Here is a 17,187-nt window from a genome sequence, read left to right on the forward strand (position 1 = left end):
TGTGGCTCTGGTCTTATCCCAGTAACACTGATTTCCCAAAGAGAAGGATATGCAGTGGGGTAAGCCAGGACTGAATCACTCTGCCCTGGAAGAACAAAGCTGGAAGGTGAACCTATAAGCATGTCCAGGCATGAGGTTATGTATCACCCTTAGGAAAAATGTACATCTTATTTCAATTTGTGTCCTGTGTGCAAGATAAAGCAATGTTTAGCTAAAAGCATGTGTAATTGAATCATATCTAGTTGTTAAAACATTTCTATCATACTGATCTGGACATTTGCTAATTAATGAAACAGTTCAACCCTCCATAACCCCCCCCCCCCAAAAAAAAAGAAAAAAAAAAGAACACCAAACATTTAGGAACCCAGAAGAAAGTTGCATAGGGAAGGATCCATCTTTCTCACCCATATACCATTTTCTTTAATAAACATAAAGCCTTGGGTAAGACAGCCATGCTGGAATTTACCACATTGTACTCTAACTCCAGGTAAATTATACAAAGAGATTATTTTCCTATATTATAAAATGTTTAAACTGATATGGTAGCAGGAAGAAAAATAAGCAAAGCCCATTTTTACTGGAAGATAGCAAATGTTGCTTATCTGTAACCGGTGTTCTCACAGGACAGCAGGATGTTAGTCCTCACATATGGGTGACATCACAGGATGGAGCCCAATCATGGAACACTTTTGTCAAAGTTTCTAGAACTTTGACTGGCACCTACTGGGCATGTCCAGCATAGCACCTACCCTGCATCCAGCAGGGATCCCCTTCAGTCTCGTAATATAGCAAAAGTACATGCAAAAAAAAACAAAAAAACGTAAATGAACCCAACTCCGCGGGGTGGCGGGCGGGTTTCGTGAGGACTAACATCCTGCTGTCCTGTGAGAACACCTGTTACAGGTAAGCAACATTTGCTTTCTCACAGGACAAGCAAGATGGTAGTCCTGAGTACCGAGCTGAGGATGTCAGAGTATGCACCAAAAGCACCCAGGTATGCAAAGGCACTAGGACTGGGGTAGAATTCGGCGGAGGGCATCCTGAACCCTACCGGGCAGGCGGAAGGGTGTTGGTAAGTCAAATTGTAAATAGGTTAAGCAGGACAGACTGGCCGAAGATGGAATCTTGCCTTCCGGCTTTGTCTAAGCAATAATGGGCTGTAAAGGTATGGAGAGAACTCCAGGTGGCAGCCCTGCAAATGTCAGGAAGCGGCACCGATTGTAGGTGTGCTTTAACACGGTCTTGAAGTGGAATGCCCGCTTGCTGATAGCAAAAGCATATGCAGTCTGCTAACCAGGAGGAGAGATTCTGCTTACCCACAGGCTGCCCCAATTTGAAGGAGTGCAAAGAGACAAACAACTGAGTGCTTTTCCTGGGGGCAGCTGTACGGTCTAGGTAGAAAGCTAGAGGCCATTTACAGTCAAAGGTATGCAGAGCCTGTTCTCCTGGATTGGAATGGGGCCTGGGAAAAAAGGTAGGCAGTATAATGGATTGATTGAGATAAAACTTCGATACTACCTTAAGTAAGAACTTAGGGTGAGTGTGGAGTACTGCCCGGTCCTGCAGATGTTTAGTGTAATGCGGATAAGTAACTAGAGCCTGTAACTCACTAAATCTGCGAGCCGAAATAATTGCCAAAAGGAAAATCACTTTCCATGTGAGATAGTGAAGATCACAGGATTGGAGAGGCTCAAATGGTGGTTTCATGAGCCGACCCAAAACCAGGTTGAGGTCCCAAGAAGGGGCCGGAAGATGCAGCGGAGGCTTGACGTGAAGCAAGCCCTTCAGAAAACGTGTTACAAGGGGCTGTACTGAAATAGGAATGTCCCCAATACCTTTATGGAAGGCAGCTACCGCACTGACATGCATTCTGATGGAGGACGTTTTTAGACCGGATTCTGACAAGTGCCAGAGATAGTCTAGAAACTTCGTGGTAGGACAGGTAAAGGGGTCAAGGGATTGAGAAGAGCACCATGACTTAAACTTGTTCCATTTGTAAAGATAGGATTTTCTTGTGGAAGGCTTCCGTGAAGCAATCAGGACACGGGAAACAGATTCTGAAAGGTTAAGTGGCTGAAGAAATAACCTTTCAACATCCAGGCTGTCAGGGACAAAGCTTGAAGATTGGGGTGGTGTAGGCACCCGTCATTTTGACTGATCAGAAGCGGGTCCTTTCTCAAGGGAATGTGCCTGCGAATGGAGAGATCCTGAAGTATTGGAAACCACATTTGGCATGGCCAATGAGGTGCTATCAGAATCATGGTTCCCTTGTCCTGACATAATTTCATGAGAGTCTTTGAGAGAAGTGGAAGTAGAGGGAATGCATATAGGAGACCGCATCTCGTGGCTGATAGAGTTGGCTGCGAGTGAGAGAGCAGAAGTTCTCTACTTTGCGGTTTTGAAGTGACACAAAGAGATCTATATGAGGGTAACCCCATTGTTGGAAGATCGAGTCCGCCACTGAGGAGTTGAGAGACCACTCATGTGGCTGAAAGGTGCGACTTAGTTTGTCTGCCAACACACTGTCCACTCCCGGCAAGTAGGTGGCCCTGAGGTACATTGAGTGGGAGAGGGCCTCCGCCCATATCTGCGCAGCTTCCTGACATAGAAGGTAGGAGCCCGTCCCTCCCTGTTTGTTGATGTACCACTTGGCCACCTGGTTGTCCGTCTGAAACAGGATGGCTTGATTGGAGAGGCGATCCTGAAATACCCTGAGAGCATATCTGATTGCTCGAAGCTCCAGGAAATTGATTTGGTGTTTGGCTTCCTCTGGAGACCAAGATCCTTGTGTCTGCAGTTCGGCTACATGGGCTCCCCAGCCGAGGTTGGAAGCATCGGTGGTGAGAATTATTTGAGGATCTGGAGCCTGGAAGGGCAAGCCATGGAGGAGATTGATCTGATTTTTCCACCAGGCTAGAGACTGATGGAGTGAGTCGGTGACATGGACAATGGTCGACAGGGGCTGAATGGATTGAGTCCATTGTGACTTTAGAGTCTACTGCATGACTCTCATGGCCAAGCAGGCCATTGGGGTAAGCTGAACTGAGAACGCCATGTGTCCCAGCAGGATGAAGAAGTGGCGTGCAGTTGTGTGGTGAGACTGCAGCTGATGTGCGAGAGAGACGAGAGTGAGAACTCGCTGACGAGGCAGAAAAGCTTTTGCCTGCAAGGTGTCCAAGTCTGCCCCTATGAATGATAAAGTTTGAGATGGGACTAAGTAGGATTTGTCGTAATTGACAAGAAATCCTAGCGAAAACAGAGTGTGTAAGGTAAGATGTAGGGACGACAGAGCAGTTTGCTGAGTGGGAGCCCTGATCAACCAATCATCTAGATAGGCATAGAAGTGAACACCTTGAGTCCTGAGGAAGGCTGCAACTACTACAAGGCTTTTTGTGAAGACTCATGGTGCAGATGACAGGCCGAATGGAAGCACTCTGTACTGATAGTGCTTGGGGCCTACCAGAAATCTCAGGAATCTGCGATGAGATGGAGTTATCTCAATATATATGTGTGTGTTTTGGAGGTCTAGAGAGCAGATCCAGTCTCCTTTTTGCAAAAGAGAAAGAAGAGAACACAGATTGGTGATCCAACTGAGGTTTTTGAAAACCTGGGGCTGACTGTACCAAATAAGGGGTGTCAGCCTTCCTGGTGACTGGAGTAACAGAGCCAGGATGTTCCCAGTTCTTTTTGAGGAGATCCAGAAGAACCTGGTGAATAGGGATGGAGGTTATTTCCTTGGGAGCATCCAGTAATTGCAACAGCTCCATCATTTGATGCCTGTCATCTTGTTCGGTCTGTAATTGGAAGGGAACCAATTCAGACATCTCCTTCACAAAATTTATGAAGGAAAGGTCCTCCGGAGGAGAATGCTTCCTGCTTTCAGCAGGAGAAGGTGGTGAAGGCAAGTCATCGGTGTCTGGTGAAGAATCAGCAGTCCCGGTATCATACGGATCAGCACCTGCCCCTCTAAGAACCAATTGGGAATTCCTAAAGGGCCAGGTCTAGGCTCTGAAGGAATCGAAGGAAGAACTGGAGGCACCGATGAAGGCATCGAAGGCACCGGTGCAGGCATCGATGGATGGATCGGTGACGCCGGACGGATCAGCATCGATGGCTGAGGCATCGGTAGGACCCCCGATGGATGGATGCAGAATGGTTTTTCTCCTCCCGATGACAAAGTAAGCGGAGAGGGCACCAGAGCCATCGGTGACCCGGGACCCATCGGTGGAAAAGCGGCAATAAGTTCTTCATCTTCGAGAGCAGTGGTGCCAATGCTGCTGGAATTGGGTCGGTGGTCGGTTCCACGATCAGCACCAGTGTTGGTGCCGGAGGAACTTGGAATTGATGCATTGCCTTGTCAATGGCCTCCTGAACCCATCCGGTCTAGTTCTTCACTGAGACCTGGAGCAATCAGCCCCAGCTCCGGAAGGGGAGAAGGAGGCAGAGGCATAGCCGGAGGGACCACCGTTAAAAAGTCGCGGCTCCCAATACCCGTTCGGGTGAGGGTTGCCTCGGTGACCCGGTCTCAGAAAAGGTCAGTGCCTTTTGTGGACGGGGTTTTTTCGACGCCGGTTCAGACGATGGCGAGGTCGATGATTTCGCTCCTTCGATGGTCTGAGACTTCCGATGTCGATGTTTCTCTCTACAATCCGCTCGGTCTTGAGGGGTGGTAGAGGTAGTTGAAGGCCAAGAGGTTATCGAAGCCGGACAGTCACCAGCCGGTGGTCAATGCTGGCGGGAAGTGAAAGGTGCCGGTTCAGACAACGTCGATGCAATAGACGGTGTTGGAGTTTGAGCATGGAAGAGAAGTTCCATCTTCTCCATTCTGGCTTTGCGACCCTTTGGTGTCATTAGGGCACATTTGGTGCAGGTAGGACATCGTGCTCACATCCAAGACACATTACACAGACCTTATGAGGGTCTGTTATGGACATGGTGCGGCTACAATCCGGGCACCGAAGAACCCCGACGCCATGGCAATGAAAACTTTGAGCCGTGGTACGGTCGACGGCCAGTAGGCCGCGAGGGCCAAACTCGATGGAAATTGCCCGAAAATGGGTAAAAAAACATTACCGGAGTACTGCAGCTTGAAAAAGTTGAAGGAGGGACCCCTGTGGGGTAAGAAAGTTTTCAGTAATTCCGTGAGAAAAATTCCTGTCAGGAATCTCTGCAGAGCTCCTTAACCGCGTGGCTAATGCTGCGCAGAAAAAAAAAAGACTGAAGAGGGACCCCTGCTGGCTGCAGGGTTAGTGCCATGTTGGGCATGCCCAGTAGGTGCCAGTCAAAGTTCTAGAAACTTTGACAAAAGTGTTCCGTGATTAGGCTCCATCCTGTGATGTCACCCATATGTGAGGACTACCATCCTGCTTGCTCTGTGAGAATAAGGCAAACAAATCAGGTCTAACCTGCTGGAAGATCAGAAGGAATACTTATAACAGAAAAAAAAGACTAATGTTTATTTTCTTTCTCCTTCCTGTCTAGGTTTTTTTTTGGCACCTATCAAAAATGCAACTTCTATAAGTTTAGGGGGGGTGAGCGGGGGAGAAGAAAAAGGGGTTAACACAGGCAGACAGAGAGGTATAAAGATGAGACCTTCAGGGACATAGTAGCCAAGTCCCAACTTCAGACTGGCAGCCCTGGTGCAGCCTTGGAGGAAGAAGGTCTCATGATCAGAGAGCATCAACCTGGTGCAGCAGGAAAGGATCCTGTAAGCAAGGACCTGCTCTCCAGAGGATGCATTGTCCTCTTGTACCAAGGATGTCCCTCCCAGGGCTACTGCTCAGGAGGGAAGGGTTAGGTCAGCCGTCATAGTTAGTGATTCAATTACTAGGAATGTAGAAAGCCAGGAGGCTCAATGGAGCACAGGATTTGGTGAGAGGTAATGGTGGTGGGGCCATTCGGCAATAGAGATCATAATATCAAATTTGAATTAATGACTGGAAGGGGGACAGTAAGTAAATCTACGGCTCTAGCACTAAACTTTCAAAAGGAAAACTTTGATAAAATGAGAAAAATAGTTAGAAAAAAACTGAAAGGAGAAGCTACAATGGTAAAAAGTATGCAAGAGGCGTGGACATTGTTAAAAAAAATACCATCCTAGCAGCACAGTCCAGATGTAGTCCACACATTAAGAAAGGTGGAAGGAAGGCAAAACGATTACCAGCATGGTTAAAAGGTGAGCTGAAAGAGGCTATTTTAGCCAAAAGATCTTCATTCAAAAATTGGAAGAAGGATCCAACAGAAGAAAATATGATAAAGCATAGCATTGTCAAGTTAAATGTAAAACACTGATAAGACAAACTAAGAGAGAATTTGAAAAGAAGTTGTAGAGGCAAAAACTCACAGTAAAAACTTTAAATTATATCCAAAGCAGAAAGCCTGCGATGGAGTCAGTTGGACTGCTAGATGATCGAGGGGTTAAAGGGGCACTTAGAGAAGATAAGGCCATCACAGAAAGATTAAACAATTTTTTTGCTTCGGTATTTACTGAAGAGGATATTGGGGAGATACTCATTCCAGCAAAGGTTTTCATGGGAAATGATTCAGATGGACTGAACCAAATAAGAAATTGCCATAGTGGGTCAGACCAAGGGTCCATCAAGCCCAGCATCCTGTTTCCAACAGTGGCCATATCAGGCTACATGAACTTGGCAAGTACCCAAACACTAAGAAGATCCCATGCTTCTGATGCCAATAGTAGCAGAGGCCATTCCTTAAGTCAACTTGATTAATAGCAATTAATGGACTTCTCCTCCAAGAATTTATCCAAACCTTTTTTTAAACCCAGCTATACCAACTGCATTAACTGCATCCTCTGGCAACAAATTCACAAGCCGATACAGTAAGGGCATGTAAGAAAAAGTGCGGCAGTGCCGGGCGCCCATTCGTTTGCCACGCGCACAGTTGAGATCACATACCGCTTGACACAGTATTTAAACGGCATGCAAATGCAAGCCACGTCCAAAGTGCGTCCATGAAGCGAATCCATTTTACTGTATAGGTGCTATACAGCGCCTATACAGTATCCTGGGTGCGCTGGTATCTGTCATTTCAAATGACATTTGAAATGACAGGTACCAGGAAGTGGATGGTTCTCCTACAGGCCCCCCAGCAGAGAGAGACGAAATTTCACAGTCCCAAACCAAACCAACCCAATCCAAGCCCCAGCAGAGACGAAATTTCACAGTCCCAAACCAACCCCAATCCAAGCCCCAGCAGAGACTTTCCCCCAGCCCCCGCTCACCTGCCCTGGCCGCGGCCACGCAAGCCCCCAGCAGCAGCAGTAGAAGGGCGTCCATGGGTGCTGGTCTCCCATGCGAGGCGGCTTCCAACAGCCCTGCCAGCGAAGATTAATACGTGCACGCCCGTAAGTCCAATTTGGCCGTGACCTGGTGCATGCGCCTTCGCTGCCTTGAGCGCCCAAATTGGATGAATGGGCGTGCGCGTATTCATCTTAGTCGGCGGGGCTGTTGGAAGCCGCCTCGCATGGGAGACCGGCACCCATGGACGCCCTTCTACTGCTGCTGCTGGGGGCTTGCATGGACGCGGCAGGTGAGCAGGGGCTGGGGGAAAGTTTTGTCTCTCTCTGCTGGGGTTTGGATTGGGTTGGTTTGGTTTGGGATTGTGAAATTTCGTCTCTCTCTGCTGGGGCTTTCCTGACGCTTGTAGACTGTAGACTTGTAGCTTGTAGCTTGTAGACTGTAACTTGTAACTTGTAGCTTGTAACTTGTAACTTGTAACTTGTAGCTTGTAGACTGGAAAATCCCATCTGCAGAATCTAAAAATAGTAGAGCAATAGTGGATGCCATGCAAGTAGCTTTGTTCAAACAAATGGTATTAGAACCCACGAGAGAAGGAAATATACTCGACTTAGTGCTCACTAATGCAGATAATGTCTCTGATGTCGAGGTGGGCACCCACCTCAGCACCAGTGATCATCAAACAATATGGTTTAATATCACTAAAAGAATAGGGAAAAGAACCACAAAGACCCGAGTTTTACAATTCAAAAACACAGACTTTGAGGAAATGGGGAAGTACCTAGAGGAAGAACTAAATGGATGGGAGAATGAGAGAGATGTGGATCAGCAGTGGATCAATCTAAAAGGAGCAATCACCAAGGCAACTACTCTTTATGTTAGAAATGTAAAGAAAAGCAAAAGGAAAATGAAACCTATCTGGTTCTCAAACGAGGTGGCTGACAAAATTAAAGCTAAAAGAACAGCATTCAAAAAATATAAAAGATCCCAAAGGGAGGAGCACAAAGAAGAATATTTGATTCAACTGAGGGAGACGAAGAAATTAATCAAGTTGGCAAAAAGTCAAGCGGAAGAGAGGATTGCCAAGGAGATAAAAAATGGTGACAAAACATTTTTCAGATACATCAGCGAAAAGAGAAAAGTCCATAGTGGTATAGTGAAATTGAAAGGTGGAAATGATCAATGTGTGGAGAGAGACGAAGAAATGGCAGAAATATTAAATGAATACTTCAGCTCTGTATTCACTAAAGAAGACCCTGGAGAAGGACCATTTCTACACAAGAAGCTGGAGGGTAGTGGAATAGATGAAAATCATTTTACAGTAGAAAATGTATGGGAAGAGCTAAAGAATCTGAAAGTGGACAAAGCCATGGGGCCTGATGGGATTCATCCAAGGATTCTGAGGGAGCTCAGAGATGTGCTGGCGGGTCCGCTGTGTGACCTGTTCAATAGATCCCTAGAAACGGGAGTGGTGCCGAGTGATTGGAGAAGAGCGGTGGTGGTCCCGCTTCACAAGAGTGGGAACAGAGAAGAGGCTGGTAACTACAGACCGGTTAGCCTCACTTCGGTGGTGGGAAAAGTAATGGAGTCACTGTTGAAAGAGAGAATAGTGAAATATCTACAGTCCGGAGAATTGATGGACCAGAGGCAGCATGGATTCACCAGGGGAAGATCCTGTCAGACAAATCTGATTGACTTTTTCGACTGGGTAACCAAGGAATTGGATCAAGGAAGAGCGCTAGATGTCATCTACTTGGATTTCAGCAAAGCTTTTGATACGGTTCCGCACAGGAGACTGGTGAATAAAACAAAAAGCTTGGGAGTGAGTGCCGAAGTGGTGACCTGGATTGCAAACTGGTTGACGGACAGAAGACAATGCGTGATGGTAAATGGAACTTTCTCTGAAGAGAGAGCGGTTTTAAGTGGTGTACCGCAAGGATCGGTGTTGGGACCGGTCCTGTTCAATATCTTTGTGAGCGACATTGCGGACGGGATAGAAGGTAAGGTTTGTCTTTTTGCGGACGACACTAAGATCTGCAACAGAGTGGACACGCCGGAAGGAGTGGAGAGAATGAGACGGGATTTAAGGAAGCTGGAAGAGTGGTCGAAGATATGGCAGCTGAAATTCAATGCCAAGAAGTGCAAAGTCATGCATTTGGGGAGTGGAAATCCGAATGAACTGTATTCGATGGGGGGGGAAAGGCTGATGTGCACGGAGCAGGAGAGAGACCTTGGGGTGATAGTGTCTAATGATATGAAGTCGGCGAAACAATGCGACAAGGCGATTGCAAAAGCCAGAAGAATGCTGGGATGCATAGAGAGAGGAATATCGAGTAAGAAAAGGGAAGTGATAATCCCCTTGTACAGGTCCTTGGTGAGGCCTCACCTGGAGTACTGTGTTCAGTTCTGGAGACCGTATCTACAAAGAGACAAGGACAAGTTGGAGGCGGTACAGAGAAGGGCGACCAGGAAGGTGGAGGGTCTTCATCGGTTGACATACGAGGAGAGATTGAAGAATCTAAATATGTACACCCTGGAGGAAAGGAGGAGCAGGGGTGATATGATTCAAACTTTCAGATACTTGAAAAACTTTAACGATCCAAAGACAATGACAAACCTTTTCCAACAGAAAAAAATCAGCAGAACCAGAGGTCACGAGCTGAGGCTCCAAGGAGGAAGACTAAGAACCAATGTCAGGAAGAATTTCTTCACGGAGAGAGTGGTGGATGCCTGGAATGCCCTTCCGGAGGAAGTGGTGAAGTCCAAAACTGTGAAGCACTTCAAAGGGGCATGGGATAAATATTGTGGATCCATCAGGTCCAGAGGACGCATATAAAGAGCAGGTAGTAAAATACTGCACGGAGCGGCAGTAGCCACAGAGGCATTCACGGAGCGGGATGCCAGTGGCCAGTGGTAGGTGTCCACCTTCATGGAGCGGAAGGATGTAGGGCTGTCATCTCCCAATTAAATAAAAAACAAAACAAAAAACAAAACAGGGATGGGATCCATCAGGTCTAGAGGACACATATAAAGAGCAGGTAGTAAAATACTGCACGGAGCGGCAGTAGCCACAGAGGCATTCACGGAGCGGGATGCCAGTGGCCAGTGGTAGGTGTCCATATAAAGAGCAGGTAGTAAAATACTGCACAGAGCGGCAGTAGCCACAGAGGCATTCACGGAGCGGGATGCCAGTGGCCAGTGGTAGGTGTCCACCTTCACGGAGCGGAAGGATGGAGGGCTGTCATCTCCCAATTAAATAAATAATAAAAAAACCCAGGGATGGGATCCATCAGTTCTAGAGGACGCATATAAAGAGCAGGTAGTAAAACACTGCATGGAGCGGCAGTAGCCACAGAGGCATTAACGGAGCGGGATGCCAGTGGCCGGTGGTAGGTGTCCACCTTCACAGAGTAGAAGGATGAAGGGCATCCATCTCCCAATTAAAACAAGAAAAGAAAAAAAGAAAAAAAAACAGGGATGGGTTCATGGGCTTATAGGTATTACCAATTATTAGGCTTTTCAATATTTGATGATAGTTAATGTGACTTTCAAGGCATTCTTCACTTTCGGTGCATGTCCGGCATGACTCCTTGCTTCAATGACAGGGGAAAAGAAAAACTGATACTTCACACATTTCCAGCATTGCCCTCTGCTTCATGGCAGAGAGCTATGCTGCCGCTTACCCAACTAATCAGGCTTAATGTTTCGCTTGGAGGCAGCTCCGGCACTGCTCTCTGCATTGATGGTGGGGGTGAAAGGGGAATTAGAACATGGGGTTGCTGGGAGCCAGGAGAAACAGTTAAGTGAGAGAGCAAGTGTGTGGGGCTTGCTGGGCAGACTGGATGGACCGGTTGGTCTTCTTCTGCCGTCATTTCTATATGTTTGGGACTGGGCGGCTAAGTTCACCACACTAACGCCAGGGTCAGGATAGGTGGTAAATTAGCAGGTTAAAGACGTGGCAAGATAGCAGGTAAAAAAGGAGATAATTGGGGCACACGTTACTGTATGGGAGGGAATAGCTAATCCGATCGTTTACATATCATATACATGCCACGGGCGGAAAGGGATATGCGTCGAATTCAAGAAGCGGTAAGGATCGGTAAAAAAGGATAGTGAATCGCGGGTTAGACTTACGAGGCCAAATTGTGAGTACACAGCGGGTTAGAAATGGGGTAACTGTGGCCGCGCTTTACTGTATCGGCCTGTCAGAGTTTAATTGTACATTGAGTGAAAAAGAATTTTCTCCGATTAATTTTAAATGTGCTACGTGCTAGCTTCATGGAGTGCCCCCTAGTCCTTATCCAAAAGTGTAAATAATCACAGTGAACCTAGTAGATGTGGTAGGCCTGACTGACAAACTGAAGAGTAGTAAATCACCTGGACTGAATGGTAGACAAACCATGGTTCTGAAGGAACTAAAAAATGAAATTTCAGATCTATTAGTAAAAATTTGTAACCTATCATTAAAATCATCCATTGTTCTGAAGACTGGAGGGTGGTTAATGTAACCCCAATATTTAAAAAGGGCTTCAGGGGCTATCTGGGAAACTACAGACCAGTTAGTCTGACTTCAGTGCCAGGAAAAATATTGGAAAGTGTTCTAAAGATCAAAATCACAGAACATATAGAAAGACATGGTTTAATGGAACAAAGTCAGCATGGCTTTACCCAAGGCAAGCCTTGCCTCACAAATCTGTTTCACTTTTTTGAAGGGGTTAATAAACATATAGATAAAAGTGCACCTGTAAATGTAATGTATTTGGATTTTCAGAAGGAATGTGACAAAGTTCCTCATAAGAGGCTTTTAGGAAAAGTAAAAAGTCATGGGATAGGTGACAATGTCCTTTCATAGATTACAAACTGGTTAAAAGACAGGAAACAGAGAGTAGGATTAAATGGACAATTTTCTCAGTGGAGGAGGGTGGGCAGTGGAGTGCCTCAGGGATCTGGACTGGGACCTGTGCTTTTCAATATATTTATAAATGATCTGGAAAGAAATACGATGAGTGAGGTAATCAGATTTGCAGATGATACAACATTATTCAGAGTAGTTAAATCCCAAGCAGATTGTGATAAATTGCAGGAGGACCTTGCGAGACTGGAAAACTGGGCATACAAATGGCAGATGAATTTTAATGTGGATAAATATAAGGTGATGCATATAGGGAAAAATAACCCATGCTATAGTTACATGATGTAAGGTTCCCTTGCACTCTAGCCCAATTTCATTCGATGCATTCATCTGTTAGTTAATTTTAATGTTAATTTCTCATTGGCTTTTTGCAAGGCATCTGTTTAAGATGAATTTCAATTACCATGTTATTTAATGTTCTTATATGTTCTTTGTTCTATGTAATGCTCTCAGGCAAGTTTAATTGTTCAATGTAAACCGATTTGATTTGTATCCAATGCAAGAAGATCGGTATATAAAAAACCAAAAATAAATAAATAAATAATAGGAAAGAGATCTAGGCGTCATAGTCGATAATACATTGACATCATCGGCTCAGTGTCTGCGGCAGTCAAAAAAGCAAACAGAATGTTAGGAATTATTAGGAAGGGAATGGTGAATAAAACGGAAAATGTCATAATGCCTCTGTATCGCTCCATGGTGAGACCGCACCTTGAATACTGTGTACAATTCTGGTCCCCGCATCTCGAAAAAGATAGAGTTGCAATGGAGAAGGTACAGAAAAGGGCAACCAAAATGATAAAGGGGATGGAACAGCTCCCCTATGAGGAAAGACTAAAGAGGTTAGGGCTGAAGAGAAGGCTGATGGGGGATATGATAGAGGTGTTTAAAATCATGAGGTCTAGAACGAGTAAATGTGAATTGGTTATTTACTCTTTCAGATAACAGAAAGACTAGGGGGCACTCCATGAAGTTAGCAAGTAGCATATTTAAAATTAATTGGAGAAAATTCTTTTTCACTCAAAGCAGAATTAAACTCTGGAATTTGTTGCCAGGGTATGTGGTTAGTATAGTTAGTGTAGCTGGCTTTAAAAAAAAAGTATGGATAACTTCTTGGAGGAGAAGTTCATTACCTGCTGTTAATCAAGTTGACTTAGAAAATAGCCACTGCTATTACTAGCATCAGTTGCATGGGATATACTTAGTTTTTGGGTACTTTCCAGGTACTTGTAGCCTGGATTGGCCACTGTTGGAAACAGCATGCTAGGCTTGAAGGACCCTTGGTTTGACCCAGTATGGTAATTTCTTATGTTCTTTGACGAATCTGCTGTTTTGTGCCCCAGAGGTCATCGGACACAAAAACTGCCCAAGCAGAAGGTCAAACTCAGAATTAAACCCCCAATGGAGTTCACAGTTCATAAAGGAGAAGATCAAGCAAGACTTTTTGTCAGAAAGAGACATCAGACATTCACCAGGTGTACCCAAGTGGCACTGTGGCTCTTACCTCACTCTGTGAGTTAAGCTGCGCGACAAGATTTCTCTTTGTGATCTGAAACAAAAAAAATTAAAAAATTAAAAAAAAGAGGCCCAGATATTCAAAAGCCTGGTGAGCACTTACTGTCTTTATCTGAAAAATAAAGGGACTGCAGGATACAAAACGTCATCAAGTGACTTAAGAGCGAATTTTAAAATCCCTATATGCGCATAACTGGGCCGCACGGCTTTTTAATGGGCCCGTAGCCACACACATCTCCCGGTACGTGGACAAATGTTTGGCGAAAAAGGGGTGGGATGGCTCGGGGCTGGGACTGCACCCATGAAATCAGTTACATGCACTAGAGTGCGCCGGGATCCCACAAACACATAACTTGCTTCTGCTATGGACAGCATGTAACTGGTTAAAAAAAAAAAAAAGGTCAGAGGGGTTTTAGGGGTCAGGTCAAGTAGGGTAAAAGGGAAGCAAGTTGGCTAGGGAGTTTAGGAAGTCTGCTCCTTTACTAGGGCGAACTGGGAAATAGTCCCATTGTGTTGCCGCGTGCACCTACTAAAATTCCCCCCACTTGAGCGCTCGAGACGGGATTCATGCACACGTGTGCGTAGATATAAAATCGTATGTGCATGTGCGCACAGGTAGCCACTTTTATAACATGCGCACGCGCGTCAATTTGAAAGTTAGCGTTTTAGTGAGCAGAGCCCATGTGCTTTCCAGCTCTGCTTTTTTTTTTTTTTTTGTTAAATTTGGACTTGGCCCTGCTGACTTGATCAGTTAATAATAAAGAATCTGACAGGTTAAGCATGATTGGGGAAAGAGAAAAGACCCTTTGAAATGCACTCAGAAAATTAAAAAAAAACAACCTCCTGCCAAGTTTCCTGTTCAAGCTTTAAAGGGAAGAAACCAGTGTTGGGAAAAAGACCTTCTCCAGAGCCTATGCACCAAAGGAGCAGACAGGATCATGTGAACGAATTTATCCACATATTCTATTGGAATGAAACAGGACAGCAAAAAGACCTTATGGCCCCATCTAGTCTGCCCATAATTAAATTAGCATTATAATTCCCATTGCTACGATTTTGTCTGCTGTGCAGCCTCATCGGACTACTATGACGCATTCCCACCCGCAAAGACCTGCAAATGAGCTCTGATCAGAGCTATCCAATCTATCTGCTCAATGGTTTCCTGACTCAGCTTGCCTTGCAGCCTCCTCTCCACCAGGGAACTTCAGCAAGCTTAATGTCCAGCATTGCCAAGCTCCTCCCCACTGCCTGCACGACAAACAAGCTCCAGCCCTATGTAATCCAGCCCTGCCACTGTATTTTTGCCTCATCATGGAGTCATCCTCAGCTCTCTGACCTGGCCACTTTTGCTCCTTGCCTTGTGACCTTCAGACCTGCTCTAGTTTTGTACCTTGCCTTGTGGCCTTCTGACCTACTCTGTCTTGTACCCTGCCTTGTGGTCTACCAGGCCTTCCTGTAGCCTACTAAACAATGGGCCTCCAGCTTTGGTGCCTTCGGGCTTCTGTGGTCTCTGTTTTGCATTACCCCTGTCCACCAAGTTTAGTCTTTGTCCAGTCCTGTCCTTTTCCATCTAGTCTTGTCCTGCCCTGCTCTGTTCCCAGTCTTGCCTCGTCCAAGCCTTGCTCTAGCCTGCTCTGAATTGTCCCATGAGACTCACCACTATCTCCTGCCACCATAAAGACCTACTGGCCCCCAAAACCCAAGGGCGCAACCAGTGGGGGATGGGGCTGGCTAGGTAAAAGACCAGCCCTTGTCTAGCCCAGAATCCTGCCTTATTGTCCTGACAGCTCCAGGGGTGATGCACGCCAAGTCCAGACAGCCTGACACCAGTCACTTCCTCAGAGATCCCCTGTGTTTATGCCATGCTTTCTTGAATTCAGATACTGTTTTTGTCTCTACCATCTTCACTGGGAGGCTGTTCCATGCATCCACCACCCTCTCTGTAAAGAAATATTTCTTAAGATTACTCCTGAGACTACTCCCTTTCAACCTCATCGCATGACCCCTCATTCTAGAGGGTCCAGGCAATGAAGCAAAGACTTTCTTCAGGGTAAAGTACTTTTTACATTCCATAGTACCTAGGAAATATTTCTTATCACACAGCATGGTTCTATAAACACTAAGCACACTCAAAGTTTGCTCCTTTATATATAAAAAACTGGGATTATAGCAGATGAATGACAGAAATCAGAAGACAGGAAACAGATGTATATAGACCATAAGAACTCGCCATACTGGATCAAACCGAGGGTCCATCAAGCCTACCATCCTGTTTCCAACAATGGCCAATCTAGGTCACAAGTGCCTGGCAAGATCCAGAATAATAAATAGATCCCATGCTGCTATCACGCAGTCATAAGTAGTGGCTATGTCTTAAATCTACTTGGTTAATAGTTTAATGACTTCTCCTCCAGGGATTTGCCCAAACCTTGTTTAAACCCAACTATGCTAATTGCTTTAACCACATCATCTGGTAATGAATTCCAGAGGTTAATTGTGCATTGAGTGAAAAAGATTTTTCTCCAGTTTGTTTTGAATGTGCTACATACTAACTTCATGGAGTGCCCTCTAGCTTTATATTTTATGAAAGAGTAATACCCGATTTATATTTACCCATTCTATTCCACTTATTATTTTATACACCTCTATCATATCCCCCTCAGGTGTCTCTTTTCCAAGCTGAACAGACACAACCTCCTTAGCCTTTCCTCATAGGGAAGCAGTTCCATTCCTTTAGCATTTTGGTCACCCTTCTCTTCTCTGTACCTTTTCCCAATGCAACTCTCTCTTTTTTTCAGATGCAGAGACCAGAACTCTAAGTGCGGCCTTACCATGGAGCGATACAGGGGCATTCACCATTTTATTCTGCTGATTCTATACCTAATAATTCTTAACATTGTTTGCTTTTTTGACAGCCACCGCATACTAAACTGAGGATTTCAAAGTACTGTCCACTATGACACCCAGGTACTTCTCCTGAAATGTGTACATTGTGGGTTACTTTTCACCATGTTCATCACTGGTTCATCAAATTAAAGTTCATTTGCCATTTAGATGCCCAGTTTTCCAGTCTTGCAAGCTCCTTCTGCAATTTATCACCTTGGAATAATTTTGCATTGTCTGCAAATTTTATCACTTCACTCGTTACCTTTAACAGATCATTCATAAATATATTACAAAGTACTAGTACAGATCCCTGAGGCACTCTACTGCTTACCGCTCTCCACTAAGAAAACCGACCATTTAGTCCTATTCTCTGCTCCCTGACTTTTAACCAGTTTCAGTGCATAACAGGACATTGCCTCCTATCCCATTACTTTTTCATTTCTCAAGAGTCTCTCATGAGGCTCTTTGTCAAACGCCTTCTGAAAATTCACCTTGATCCACATGTTGCACCCTACTCATAATTCACATCTTTTAAGTAACTTCACTGGCTATGCAGGGAGTACTCGCACTGGCAGTAAATAGTACACTTATAAACATGAGTGATCAATTAATTAG

General features: G+C 45.3%; 1 protein-coding gene across 7 annotated transcripts in view; it reads right to left on the reverse strand.

Moving 5' to 3' along the window:
* SH3KBP1 (SH3 domain containing kinase binding protein 1) overlaps positions 1-17,187 on the reverse strand; it is a 471,173-nt gene that overhangs the window by 116,361 nt on the left and 337,625 nt on the right. For 6 of the 7 annotated variants that reach the window (XM_029603365.1, XM_029603363.1, XM_029603366.1 and 3 more), the window contains one exon: positions 13,676-13,720. The exons of the other annotated variant lie outside the window; for it this stretch is intronic. In XM_029603365.1, coding sequence (XP_029459225.1) covers positions 13,676-13,720 — 45 coding nt within the window. The remainder of the gene's footprint in view (positions 1-13,675; positions 13,721-17,187) is intronic. 7 annotated transcript variants of the gene reach the window in all.

This window comes from Rhinatrema bivittatum, chromosome 5, assembly GCF_901001135.1.
Source record: "Rhinatrema bivittatum chromosome 5, aRhiBiv1.1, whole genome shotgun sequence".
In the NCBI taxonomy this organism is placed as follows: Eukaryota; Metazoa; Chordata; class Amphibia; order Gymnophiona; family Rhinatrematidae; genus Rhinatrema; species Rhinatrema bivittatum.